Raw genomic sequence first — 14,336 nt, 5'->3', positions numbered from 1 at the left:
CATGAGGGAACTTGGCTTAGGCAAACCCAGGACTTGCCAGTATGAAGCAGAGTCAGGGTTTTATTGAAAATAGAAAGGCAGGCACTTAGAAACAGGAAGCACACCGGTAGGCTGGGGAGTTGGTTCAGTGTGCAAAACACTTGCCCTGCAAGGGTTAGACTCTGAGTCTGACCCTCTGGAGTGCAAATGAAGCCAGACTTGCTAGTGCGCATCTGTGATCTAGGTTGTTCCTGTGGCAACATGGTGGACACATTAGAATCCTCAAAATGTCATAGGCCATCAAGTCTGCATACACAAATAAACAAGAGACCTGCATCAAATACGGAGGAAGATAAGGACCATTACCTGAGGCTGTCCTCTGACACACCTGCCATGGCGCATGAAAATGCAATCACATGCAAACACGCACACATACCAATGTAACACACACACACACACACACAAATGTGAGTATAGGCTTCTCCTAATGGAGTCACAACTTAATAAGACATACAGTAAACATAGATTTTAAGCACAAGATTTGTTTATTGGTTTATTAGTTTGTCTGTGAGTGTGCTTCAGTCTGGCAGATAAGCACAGGCTGGGTACAGGGATGATAGGAGGGGTGGCAGTTGTGTGAGGATAGCAGTGACTAGCCTGGGGATTGAACAAGCTCAGTTCAATCCTGTGCTATGTGTGGAGGTAGAGACAGGCATCTCACCCAAGGAAATGAGTCATGGGATTTGAGGTGCAGTGACAGGTAAGAGAAGGTCTTCCGAATCTGGGAAGCCACAGCCATGGCCCGCAGTGTAGCTTTCATTTCTCAGGAGGATGAGTTTAGAACTGGGAGGTGAGGCTTTGACATGCAGCACTGGGTTGCTTGCACATGATTCAGAATGTGCTGGAGCTACTTGGAGTGTGTGGTCAGCCACTCAGATCTTACACTGGCAGCACACAGGCCCACAACAACTGGACTCACAGCAGCAGGGTTTACAACAGCTGGCCTGACAGCAACAGGGTTTGCAGCAGCTGGATTGACAGCAGCAGGGTTTGCAGCAGCTGGATTGACAGCAGCAAGGCTTGCAACAGCTAGATTGACAGCAGCAGGGTTTGCAGCAGCAAGACTGACAGCAGGAGGAACCACAGCCTGAGGAGCAGCATGGCTTGCAGCAGCTGGACTGGCAACAGCAGGACTTGCAGCCCCCACAAGAACCACAGCCTCCCTTGCAGCCCCCACAGGAGCCACAGCTTCCACAGGAACCACAGCCTCCCTTGCAGCCCCCACAGGAGCCACAGCCCCCACAGGAGCCACAGCCTCCCTTGCAGCCCCCACAGGAGCCACAGCCTCCCTTACAGCCCCCACAGGAACCACAGCCTCCCTTGCAGCCCCCACAGGAGCCACAGCCTCCCTTGCAGCCCCCACAGGAGCCACAGCCTCCCTTGCAGCCCCCACAGGAGCCACAGCCTCCCTTGCAGCCCCCACAGGAGCCACAGCCTCCCTTGCAGCCCCCACAGGAGCCACAGCCTCCCTTACAGCCCCCACAGGAGCCACAGCCTCCCTTGCAGCCCCCACAGGAGCCACAGCCTCCCTTGCAGCCCCCACAGGAACCACAGCCTCCCTTGCAGCCCCCACAGGAACCACAGCCTCCCTTGCAGCCCCCACAGGAACCACAGCCTCCCTTGCAGCAGCCACAGGAGCCACAGCCTCCCTTGCAGCCTCCACAGGAGCCACAGCCTCCCTTGCAGCCTCCACAGGAGCCACAGCCTCCCTTGCAACCTCCACAGCTGGAACAGGAACAGGTGGGCACACAGCAACAAACAGGCTTGCAGCAGCACACAGGCTTGCAGCAGCAGGAGCCGCAGGAGCCACAGCCCCCACAGCTGGAGCCACAGCCTCCAGAACAGCCACAGCAGCTCATGGTTCTTGTGTTGGGTTGAGGATGGAGCAGGTCAGAGGAGCAGGTGGAGAAGGAAAATGTGCAGATGTGGAGCCTCCTGAACCTGGAGCCTTTATATCCCTGCCCAGGTCAGGTGTGAGGCTGCACATGGTCACTTCCCAGTTGTTGTGTGTCTTTCCCTGGCTGTAGCTCTGTTTCTATTTCCTTCCTGGTGCACATTTTCTTACCCAGTCTGGGATTATCTTGTGTTGGCTGGGTCTCAGGTGCAAGTGTGTCACATGTGCTGACAGTGACCTATATCCTTGTCAGATACTTCTCTGCAGCATCTGTGGGGACTTCTTTTGTTTGTTTGTTTTTCTTCTTTCTCTTCCTCCTCCTCCCTCTCTTCTTCTTCTTCTTCCTCTTCTTCTTCTTCATTGCCATTATCATCACCACTACCACCACCACCATCATCATCATCATCATCATCATTATTTATACAATGATTTGCCTGCACATACACCAGCAGGTCAGAAGAGGACCTCAGATCACATTATAGATGTAATGAGTCACCATGTAGTTGCTGGGAATTGAACTCTGGACCTCTTGAGGAGCAGTCAGTACCCTTCTTAACCTCTGAGTCATCTCTCCAGCCCCTGCAGGAACTTGGTGAAGAGGGTGCCATTGGTGGCAGCTTGGCCCTTGTCTGTGTCTATGTGAAACCCTGTCTGTCCCCTCCATGAAGACCCTGCTTGTCTGTGGATGGTGAACAACCTCAGAGCCAGACTCTGTGAAGACTTAATGAAATCTGGAAGGCAGATGGTGGTCTGTAGTCTGCCTTGATCAGGGAGGATAGAGAGCTGCCTACAGGCCCTCCCACACAGTAGTTTTGGCATTATCCCAGGCAAACCCGTTGGTCCTGCAGGTTCACAGCCATGTCTAGAGGCAGGCTGGGTGTGTTCCAGGTCAGCTAGTATGGTAGAGGGATGGAGCCAGTGAGTAAACTGTAAGCTGGCTGGTGCAGCATAGTAAATAACTCCTCAACAGGAATATTTAGTCCAAACTGGAATGGATTTGGGTGACCGAAGAACAAACATGGCCATTTCTCACACATCCATCCTAGTGAGGTCAGGTGATCCAAAACCTCTCAGTTCTCAGGCACCATCATTGTTGTCTATGGCTCTGCTCCATAATCTGAGAAGAGATGGTTGGCTGGGATTAAGTCTGCAGGGCTCACTGCAGACCTGAACACCAGTGTGTGTGTGTGTGTGTGTGTGTGTGTGTGTGTGTGTGTGTGTGTGTGTGTGTGTGTGTAAGTATAGAGTCACTTGGTCAGTTGATCAGGAAAGGAGTCTTTGAAGATATGACTCTACGAGTCAGATTAGATAGTCTACTAGGAGACAACAGCAAGCATCGAACGTGGATCAGGGAAAGGTTAGTATACATAGTCACCACCACTCTGCCTTCTCAGGCTGTGGGAGAGGAGGAAGGCAATGCTGGAAGCTGCCCCTTGGATGAACCTTCTGGAAGGTTCCAAGCTGGGAGAAGTCTTCCTTTCCATCTGGCTTATCACATGACTCTGTCTCTAGCAGGAAACTGGAAAGAGAGATGGGAAACACTGTCAGAGAGAGAGAGAGAAGAGAGAGAGAGAGAGAGAGAGAGAGAGAGAGAGAGAGAGAGAGAGAGAGAGAGAGAAGGAAGGAAGGAAGGAAGGAAGGACTGTATGTTTCATGCTTGGAATCCCAGCTATTGAGGAAAGCCTCCACAAATGTTATAGTCTCCATTGGAGATTTTTTTTTACCTGACTGAACTCTTATGGGTCTCAATGGAGATGCTTAGTACATGAGTTGTAGAAGTTTCCATCAACTGCTGGTCCCTGAAACACTGTGGACTCCAGCAGCTGTGTGTGAGGGCTTTGAAGACCTCTTTTGTTTTTCAGCTTTTTTTTTCTTTTCAATGTGTGAATGATTTTTTTATTTAAACACATTTTTATTGAAAAATAAAATAATTCATATTACATCTCATTTGCTAGCCCATCCCATGCATCCTCCCATTCCTCCCTCCTTCCTGCCTTCACCCCATTCCCCTTCCCTATGACTGTGACTGAGTGGGACCTCCTCCCCCTGAATATGATGCTAGGTATCAAGTCTCTTCTTGGTAGTCTGCTATCCTTCCTCTGAGTGCCATTTGGCCTCTGTGTCAAGCGGGCATTACCAAATATGGGGCACCAGCGTTCATGTGATAGTCAGTCCCTAGTCTCCACTTAACTGTGGAGAATGTTCTGTCAATTGGCTAGATCTGGGTAGGGGTTTGATGATGACTGCACGTATTGTCCTTGGTTGGTGCCTTAGATTGAGCCGAACCCCTGGGCCCAGATCCGCCCATCATAGTGTTCACTTACCAGGAAAGTGGAATAGAGGTGAGCACATCTTATTGGGACTCTAAGTGAGAAAAATTTAGGAGATAAGGAAATAGATGGATCCAGAGAGTCCTAGAAACCTACAAGGGAACCTCTGTAATGCATGCCTGGGGCTGGTGTTTTAGCAGTCTAGAGCAGTGAGTTTACCTGTGCCACAGAGGGTGGAGGGGCTCAGTTCAATGGTCTTAGGGTTAAAACTTTGCCATTCCCAAGTCTCTGGTCACCTGGGGTTTGTCCAGATCGCCACCAGGGGGTGCAAAGTCAAATAGTGCTCTGAGTAAGCATTCTGCTTAAGTGGAATCTGGCCTCATCTCCAGAAATCTGTGTCTCTGGCATTTTGGAGGCTGATGCTCAATCAGAAAGGTGTGCCTGTGGCTCACTCAAGAATTAGAGTCATAAAAGTTATCACAGAAAATAGTGGATTGGGAGAGATTGACAATGGAGACACCATCAAATCTAGAAGACAATATTTTTTTATTTTATTTTTTAGAAGACAATATTATTTCATTGATGGGTCTAAATTCCATCCCATCTTACTGTTTTCCCACTGTAGTTTTGAAACTTAATCATAGATTAAAATGACACACCAGGAGTCTATTTTAGATTGAGAGCAAAGAATGTGTTTTGATTCTTTCCTTTTTCATGATTGGTTGGTTGGTGGCCTTACAATTTTATTTGGTGGCACATGCTTTTAGTCCCAGCACGTGGGAGGCAGAGGCAGGTGTATCACTGTGAGTTTGAGGCCAGCGTTGTCTACAAAGGGAGTTCAGGACATCCAAGATAACAGAAAAAGCAATAATAATAATAATAATAATAATAATAATAATAATAATAATAATATTGTCTATTGTGCTGACAATTCAAATTCTACTTTGGGGCTGGAGAGTGGAATTAGGGCTTAAGAACTCTGGCTGCTTCTCCAGAGGCCTTAGATTCAGTTTCCAGAACACACGTGGTGGTTCACACAGTCTGTAACTCTACTTCCTAGGGGATGCTGTCTTCAGGCCTCCTTGGACATAAACATATATGTGGTGCACATAAAGACAAACGTGTGAGTGTGTGCATGCACAAATAAAACAATAAATGTAAGGTCTAAAGGTTTTTTTGATATTTTGAGGCAGGGTTTCTCTGTGTAGCCATGGCTGTCCTGGACTCACTTAATAGACCAGGCTGGCTTCAAATTTACAGCAATCCTCCTGTCTCCATTTCCGGAGTGCTGGGATTAAGGGTGTGTGCCACCATGAACAGCTATGTCTAAAATCTTAAATGTTTCACATGATCAGTGTTACATTTCAAAGTATCAATATTTTTATATGCAAAGCCTAATAGTATAATCTCTAGAATTTCTAATGTTAACTATTTAAAATTATTACACACGTGCCAGTGGCAACAATTACAAGTGGCAGACAGAGGACAATTTGAAGGAGTCCCTTCTCTTTTCTTCCTTGTGGGTCTCAGGGATCAAACTCAAATCATCCAACTTGGTAGCACATGCCTTTACCCACTAAGGTATAATGCTAGTCTGTGGTGTATGATTTAAAATGTATTGTCCCTGGGTGGTGGTGGAGCATGTCTTTAATCCCAGCACTCAGGGGGCAGAGGCAGGCAGGTTGCTGTGAATTTGAGGCCAGCCTGGTCTACAAAGTGAGTCCAGGACAGCCAGGGCTACACAGAGAAACCCTGTCTCGAAAAAACAAAACAAAACAAAACAATAAACCAACCAACCAACCAAACACACAAAAAGAAATAAAATGTATTGTCCTGGTTTGGTTTCTGTTTCTGTGATAAAATACTGACCAAAAGCAATCTGTGGAGGGGAAGAGCTTATTTAGCTGACATTTCCATATCATTTAAGGCAGGAATCTAGAGGCAGATCATGGAGGAATGTAGCCTACTTGCTTGCTCAACTTCCTTCCTTCTTAGTTTATTTCCATTTTTCCTTCCTTCCTTTCTTCCTTCCTTCCTTCCTCACTTCCTTCTTCCTTCTCCATTCTGTCTGTCTTGTCTCTGTCTCTGCATCATGTGTCCTCATTGCCAGAAAGATTATTTTCAGTAATTTAACTTTTAAAAACACTCATTTATTTTATGTGTGTGGGTGTTTTCCTTGCAGAATGTCTGGAAACAACAAGTGTGCAGTGCTTGCCGACACCAGAAGAGGCTGCTGCATCTCCTGGAACTGTGGCCACTATGTAGATGCCTGGATTCAAACCTGTGTCCTGTAGAAGAGATGTCAGTGCTCTTAGCTGTTAAGCTATCTACCTAGACCCTTTTCTTGTTCCCCTTTTCCTTTCTTCTTCTTCTTGTTCTTCTTTTTCTTCTTCTTCTGTTTTTTTTGTTTGTTTGTTTTTTGTTTTTTGACGGGGAGGGGGAGATGGTGAAAGGAGTTTGGACCTTTCGGCTAGAAAAGTCACTGAGTGTTTAAGGTCAGTGGGCTGCTCTGTTGGAGCATGGAAGACAACATGGTTGGCATCAGTGCAGACGCCAGAGGCCTGGCTTGTGGAGCTTCAGAGGGAAGCAAGGGCTCTAGCAGTGCAATTGTGTGAAAGATCTCAGTCAAAGCTGAGCCAGCCAAAGCTGAAGAGTCAGTTGTGCTTAACAAGAGTCCAGACCACAAAAGGAAAACCTGGGCTTTGCCAGAACAGTGGGTGCTGCTCAGCTGCAGCTGAAGAATCAGCTGTGACTAAGAGGAGACCAGTGCATCATCGAGGTGACAACATCCAGGAAATGTTAACTTGGTTAGCAATGCACAGAGGCTGTGGTCCAGAGGTGGCCAGGGCTGTACCATCTGCTGGTAGCCAAACTCGGTAGTGTAAGAGTCAGTCAGGTGGTGTTGATTTTGAAGGCATGAAGGGGTCCTGGAGCATAGCTGAGGGTTGGCCCTGTGAGGCAGGGTTGGAGTCCCTGAACAGAACCCAGGAGAGGCTCTTGGTCAAGGTGCAGCCCAGTTGCAGCAGAAGAGCATTTTGGAGATGCCAGCACCTTGAAAGAAACACCAGGAACAGCATCATCTGAGGGGTGTTGACACCTGGATCCTAGAAGAGAAGCTGCATGTGCTGCAGAGGGCAGTGCCAGAGAGGTGACCCCAAAACGCTTTGGAGGAACCCAGGAGTGTGAGTGAATTCCAGACATGGAACATTGAGTTATTTATATTGTTGGAGATTTGTTTTGTTTTTTAGATTGTGACTCTGCCCTGGTCCTTCTCTTTTGAAGTGAGAAAGTATTTAGTTTGTTTTTGATTTGACAAGAGTCCAGTATTGAGGGATTTGAATTTTAAATGACTTTGGATTTTTCTTTTTTGTTTTGTTTTGTTTTGTTTTGTTTTTTGGTTTTTTTTTTTTTTTTTGAAGATAGGGTCCTGGGTCCTGGACTCACTTTGTTGACGAGGCTGACCTCGAAGTGACAGGGATCCTCCTGCCTCCTCCTCCTCCTGAGTGCTGAGATTCAAGGTTTGTGCCCCCACTCCTGGTTGACTTTGGATTTTAAGACACTGGCTATTTTAATAAGACTGATTTTTTTTTTTGAGACTAGCTCTCTCTGTACATCTTTGTCTGTCCTAGACTGGCTTTGTAGATTAGGCTGGCCTCAACTTCACAAAGATCTATGTGAAGAGACTTAATTTTTCAGTGTTTGAATTTTCACCAACATCATTCGTTCAAGTTAAGTGAAGCAAGAGGAACAGCAGCTCAGAAGTGCTCAGGAAACACTGGCAGCCGCTGTGGCACCTTTAATCCCAGCAGTGCTTGTGTGGCTGAGGCAGTCAAGTCTAAGTGGCAATCCAGTTTGGTCTACACAGTGAATTTCAGGCTACCCAGGGCTACACAGTGAGATCCTTTCTAAAAGAGAAAAGAATCACTGGTCTGTGTGTCTGTCCATCCATCTGTCCATCTGCCCGTCTTAGTCACTTCACTGTTGCTGTAATAAAACACCACAACCAAAGCAATTTATAGGGGAAAAAAGCATTTAATCAGGAAGTTGCTTACAGTTTAGGACGGAGAGTCCATGGCCATGACAGCAGGAAGCACGGAGACAGGCAGGTAGGCCACCACCGGGCACAGCTGAGAGCTCACATCTCCCCCACAGGCATGAGGCAGAGAGAAAGAGAGACATTGGCCTGAAGTGGGATTTTGAAACCTCAAAGGCCATCCTCAGGGAAATGTCTTCCTGAAGGAGACCACACCTCCTAATCCTCTACATACATGAGCCTATGGGGCTGTGCTCACTGAAGTCACCACACACTGTAGCTGACCATTACAACTGGTTACCACAGTGACCAGTACAGCTGACTAACACAACTTGTGACCACAGCTGGATATGGCAGCCAACCAGCACAGCACAGGCAGCCATCATAGCTTACCATTAAAATGACCATTACAGTAAAACTGTCAACCACAGTGACCATTGTACAGTGAGCATTACACTGACCTCCACTGTGAGCACTATGACTATCACAGTGAGCACTATGACTGACCACCACAGTGAGCACTATGACTGACCACCATAGTGAGCACTATGACTATCACAGTGAGCACTATGACTAACCACCACAGTGACCACTATGACTGACCACCACAGTGAGCACTATGACTGACCACCACAGTGACCACTATGACTGACCACCACAGTGACCACTATGACTGACCACTACAGTGACCACTATGCAAAGCATCATGGTGACCACTATGAATGAGCACCACAGTGACTACTACACTGACCAACACAGTGACCACTATCACTGACCATCATGGTGGCCACTATGACTGGCTATCACAGCGACCACTACACTGACCACCATGGTGACCACTACAACTTACCTAATAGTGCCTGGTACAGCTGACAACTACAAGTTGTCACAACAGTGATAGTGATCACCTCAGCTGAACATTCATCTGACCACTACAGGGCCCAGCACAGTGAGCATGACAGCAGTCCATCAGTGCTGACCCTCATAGTGACCAAGTGACCATTACAACAATATCACACCTGAACTCTGCAGATGACCACCTGCCTGCCAGGCCACATCCTTACTGCTCTCCCCCATGGCCCCATGTTTTCCAGGAAAGACTTGGTCATTCTCACAGCTGTTAGGGGAGAGCACTGGCCCTCAAGGGACAGACACATGGCATTGCTGCGGTTGCTTAGCTAGCATCATGTGTACCTCGCAGCAGTCCCTCAGTGCCTGGCATTCAGGTGACCAGGAGTCTGCTGTTCCTTCCCACTCTGGAGAAACTCTATGCTCTGAGAATCCTCACCTTTTCCCTACCCCACCAATGCATCCTCCTGGTGGAGGCAGGGAGCCATCGGTAGGCACTGCCCTGACCTCTTCCAGCTGCCTGCAAAAGGTCTCTGCATTCAAACTGTGCAGCCTGTTGACGACTCAAGGCTCAAGATTAGCAGCTATGTGTGGGTGTGAGTGACTCCTCAGCTAGGAAAGGCCCTTGCACTTGACATCCCCTCTGGTAGGAAAGACCTGTCCTCAGTTTCCCTCACAACCTCTTGAGGCCACTAACTCACTAGGGAAGTTGCCAGAGGCAGTCTGGTAATAAGGATGTAACACAGAGATGAGAGCTGCCTGCTGTGACATGCTGGGAACCCATCAGGTGCTGGGAAGAGGCCATCTGAGGGGGGACATCTGACCTAGCAGGAAGAGTTCTAATGAAACAGCAAGTGCAAAGTCTGTTAGCCAGCACATATGAGGGGCTGCAAGGAGACTGAAGCATCTGGCTCAGAGCCAAAGAAGGGGAGAAGAGGATGGGGTTAGGAGATCGGATGAGGCTCCTGCAGGCAGTGCAGAGACCCCAGAGTGTGCCCGGTGTGGGGTGGGACATGGGGGAAATGGAGCTGTGATGTGTGCTAATTTGACTCTCAGGGCTACAAGTTGCTGACCCATTGATGGGTCCTCCCTCATGAGTCACTAATTAGGAAAACGCTTTACAGCTGTATCTAATAGAGTCATTTTCTTTTTGCTTTTAAACACATTGTTAAAACTCAAACTGTAGTTATATTCATTTCAAATCATTTTTAAGCGAACTCTATGAAATCGCTTTTCTTTTTTCTCATTCATTAATTTCTTTGTTCAGGTTACATCCCTGTACATGTCTGTCTGTCTCCTCCCACTGTTCTCACACTCCCAACCACTTCCTCTCTCCACATTCCCCCTTTCCTCCTCCTCTGTAAAGGGAGAACCAGCCCACACCACCAACCCCATACCAAGCTGCCAGGCACACGTAGTAACATCAGAGCTAAGAGCTTCCTCTTCCACTGAGGCCTGACAGGGCAGCCTAGCTAGGGGAAAGTGATCCCAAGAAGGCAACAGAGACCATGTCAGAGACAGCACCTGCCACAACCCCAGTTCTAATTGTTAATCTAGGGGACTCTCATGAAGACCAAGCCGCCCCTCAGTTACATGCGTGTTGGGAGTCTGGGTCCAGTCCATGCTTGCTCTTTGGTTGGTGGTTCAGTTTCTATGAGCCCCATGGGCCTCAGTTAGTTGACTCTGCTGATCTTCTTGTGGAGTTCTTGTTCCCCCCAGTCTCTATCTTTCCCCCAACTCTTTCACAAGACACCCTGAGCTCCATCTTATGTTTGACTGTGAGTCCCTGCATCTTTTTCTATCTGCCAATGGGTGGAGGGTCACACACCAGGTTCCAGTCTGTAAGCAGAGCTGGGTGTCAGTAGTAGTGTCAGGGGCTAGCTCTCTCTCATGAGGGTGGTTGCAGAGATTGATGCTGGCCCAAGTGGAGGCATTTTCTAAATTGTGGTTCCCTCCTTAAATGACTTAACTCATGTCAAGTTGACATAAAACTAGCCAGAACACCTGTCATTCTGTCCACTTTGGTGTCATTGCATCCAGGTTCCTGGAGGGTTATGAACTTCCAGAGGGTAATGAACGTCGAGAAGAGTCATGTGGCCCTCCGTTTTGAATTCCTCCTGTTTCCCTGTTGAAATATGTGTATCTGTTGCGATGAATACCTCTTCCACTGAAATTTATTTTATTAGATTGCTAGTTTTAATTGGATCAGTAATTTTCCTGTATGTGTGCCTGTGCACTACACATGTGTCTGGTGCCTGAAGAGAACAGAAGAGGCCTTTGAATCCCTTGGGACTGGAGTTCTAGACAGTTGTGAGCCTGATGATGGTGCTGTGGGTTGAATTAAGGTGCTCTGGAGGAGCAGTCTGGGCTCTAAACACTGCCAACTCTCCAGCCCCTCTTCCATTTTTAAATAAGGGCACCTTTAGTCAGCAGTGTTCTCTTCAGGGCTTGATGCCCAAGACCATTCAAGAAGAGAACCAGCCACTGTAACATCATCAAATCAAACCATGTGTAGGAATACAGTAAATTGCAGCTAACTGCAAGCATGTCACTGATGATGGCCATATAAAACAGCAAGGTACATACAGTGTACATGCAGATATGAAAATGAAATAAAGGTAAAACGATAACAAAATATTGGTACGCCAGGGGAAAAAGAAAACACACTGAAATACCATAGAGGGGAGCATAGGGAAGGAAAAAGAAAGAATGCAAGGTTTTAAAAAAGAAAGCATTTGAGAAAGAGTAAGAGAAAAGAAAGACCAGAGAAGGAAAAAGAACTAAAAATGAGAGAAAACATCTGGGAAGAGTGTGGAATAAAAAGAGAAAGGAAAAGAAGTCATTGGCCTTTCCTTCCAGCTGAGGTACTGGTGTTGCAGCAGAGAGAACTTTTTCCTGTTCCCTTCATTCTCACCAGCTGGTGCTCTGCTTGGGCCAAGAGCTGCCACATTGGTCAAGGGGTCAGTGGTTCATTGCAGAGGCACAGCTTACACTGTGACCCTGAACATCCCAAGTTGTGTTCCTTTAGTCCATGAGGGAACTTGGCTTAGGCAAACCCAGGACTTGCCAGTATGAAGCAGAGTCAGGGTTTTATTGAAAATAGAAAGGCAGGCACTTAGAAACAGGAAGCACACCGGTAGGCTGGGGAGTTGGTTCAGTGTGCAAAACACTTGCCCTGCAAGGGTTAGACTCTGAGTCTGACCCTCTGGAGTGCAAATGAAGCCAGACTTGCTAGTGCGCATCTGTGATCTAGGTTGTTCCTGTGGCAACACGGTGGACACATTAGAATCCTCAAAATGTCATAGGCCATCAAGTCTGCATACGCAAATAAACAAGAGACCTGTGTCAAGTAAGGAGGAAGATAAGGACCATTACCTGAGGCTGTCCTCTGACACACCTGCCATGGCGCATGAAAATGCAATCACATGCAAACACGCACACATACCAATGTAACACACACACACACAAATGTGAGTATAGGCTTCTCCTAATGGAGTCACAACTTAAAACATACAGTAAACATAGATTTTAAGCACAAGATTTGTTTATTGGTTTATTAGTTTGTCTGTGAGTGTGCTTCAGTCTGGCAGATAAGCACAGGCTGGGTACAGGGATGATAGGAGGGGTGGCAGTTGTGTGAGGATAGCAGTGACTAGCCTGGGGATTGAACAAGCTCAGTTCAATCCTGTGCTATGTGTGGAGGTAGAGACAGGCATCTCACCCAAGGAAATGAGTCATGGGATTTGAGAATGCAGTGGCAGGTAAGAGAAGGTCTTCCGAATCTGGGAAGCCACAGCCATGGCCGGCAGTGTAGCTTTCATTTCTCAGGAGGATGAGTTTAGAACTGGGAGGTGAGGCTTTGACATGCAGCACTGGGTTGCTTGCACATGATTCAGAATGTGCTGGAGCTACTTGGAGTGTGTGGTCAGCCACTCAGATCTTACACTGGCAGCACACAGGCCCACAACAACTGGACTCACAGCAGCAGGGTTTACAACAGCTGGCCTGACAGCAACACGGTTTGCAGCAGCTGGATTGACAGCAGCAGGGTTTGCAGCAGCTAGACTGACAGCAGGAGGAACCACAGCCTGAGGAGCAGCATGGCTTGCAGCAGCTGGACTGGCAACAGCAGGACTTGCAGCCCCCACAAGAACCACAGCCTCCCTTGCAGCCCCCACAGGAGCCACAGCCTCCACAGGAACCACAGCCTCCCTTGCAGCCTCCACAGGAGCCACAGCCTCCACAGGAACCACAGCCTCCCTTGCAGCCTCCACAGGAGCCACAGCCTCCACAGGAACCACAGCCTCCCTTGCAGCCCCCACAGGAGCCACAGCCTCCCTTGCAGCCCCCACAGGAGCCACAGCCTCCCTTGCAGCCTCCACAGGAACTACAGCCTCCCTTGCAGCCTCCACAGGAGCCACAGCCTCCCTTGCAGCCTCCACAGGAACTACAGCCTCCCTTGCAGCCTCCACAGGAGCCACAGCCTCCCTTACAGCCCCCACAGGAGCCACAGCCTCCCTTACAGCCTCCACAAGAGCCACAGCCTCCCTTGCAACCTCCACAGCTGGAGCAGGAACAGGTGGGCACACAGCAGCACACAGACTTGCAGCAGCACACAGGTTTGCAGCAGCAGGAGCCGCAGGAGCCACAGCCCCCACAGCTGGAGCCACAGCCTCCTGAACAGCCACAGCAGCTCATGGTTCTGGTGTTGGGTTGAGGATGGAGCAGGTCAGAGGAGCAGGTGGAGAAGGAAGATGTGCAGATGTGGAGCCTCCTGAACCTGGAGCCTTTATATCCCTGCCCAGGTCAGGTGTGAAGCTGCACCTGGTCACTTCCCTGTTGTTGTGTGTGTCTTTCCCTGGCTGTAGCTCTGTTTCCTATTTCCTTCCTGGTGCACATTTCTCACCCAGTCTGGGATTATCTTGTGTTGGCTGGGTCTCAGGTGCAAGTGTGTCACATGTGCTGACAGTGACCTATATCCTTGTCAGATACTTCTCTGCAGCATCTGTGGGGACTTCTTTTGTTTGTTTGTTTTTTCTTCTTTCTCTTCTTCTTCTTCTTCTTCTTCTTCTTCTTCTTCTTCTTCTTCTTCTTCTTCTTCTTCTTCTTCTTTTCTTCTTCCTCCTCCTCCTCCTCTGCTTCCTCCTCCTCTTTTTCTTCCTCCTTCTCCTCCTCCTCTTCTTCTTCTTCCTCTTCTTCTTCATTGCCATTATCATCACCATCATCATCATCATCATCATTATCATCATCA

The 14,336-nt window shown here is 48.2% G+C and overlaps 1 protein-coding gene across 3 annotated transcripts; it reads right to left on the bottom strand.

Moving 5' to 3' along the window:
- Positions 1 to 505: 505 nt before the first annotated feature.
- LOC311592924 (uncharacterized protein) lies at positions 506 to 13,863 on the bottom strand. Of its 3 annotated transcripts, none has more exons than XM_084773822.1 (2): positions 13,733 to 13,863; positions 506 to 1,838 (listed from the first exon to the last, which is right to left on the bottom strand). In XM_084773822.1, exons 1-2 carry the CDS (start codon positions 13,781 to 13,783, stop codon positions 912 to 914), a joined length of 978 nt encoding a protein of 325 aa, XP_084629948.1. In that variant the 5' UTR covers positions 13,784 to 13,863; the 3' UTR covers positions 506 to 911. The 3 variants fall into 3 exon arrangements, with proteins under 3 accessions (XP_084629948.1, XP_084629949.1, XP_084629950.1); XM_084773823.1 differs by lacking the exon at positions 13,733 to 13,863 and having other exon boundaries at positions 506 to 1,654; positions 1,697 to 1,950; XM_084773824.1 differs by lacking the exon at positions 506 to 1,838 and having other exon boundaries at positions 12,612 to 13,863.
- Between the last annotated feature and the right edge of the window lie 473 nt (positions 13,864 to 14,336).

The sequence above is a fragment of the Acomys minous genome, assembly GCF_964271855.1.
Source record: "Acomys minous genome assembly, chromosome: 2".
In the NCBI taxonomy this organism is placed as follows: domain Eukaryota; kingdom Metazoa; phylum Chordata; class Mammalia; order Rodentia; family Muridae; genus Acomys; species Acomys minous.
This window is presented reverse-complemented; position numbering and strand designations above follow the sequence as displayed.

What these genes read in the sequence shown, in the direction of transcription:
- LOC311592924 (XM_084773822.1), bottom strand. Translation starts at nt 13,783, where the DNA reads ATGAGCTGCTGTGGCTGTTCAGGAGGCTGTGGCTCCAGCTGTGGGGGC. An exon ending in GCTCCAGCTGTGGGGGCTGT is followed by an intron (nt 1,839 to 13,732) that starts GGCTCCTGCGGC and finishes TGTGGCTCCTGC; the next exon opens with GGCTCCTGCTGCTGCAAGCC.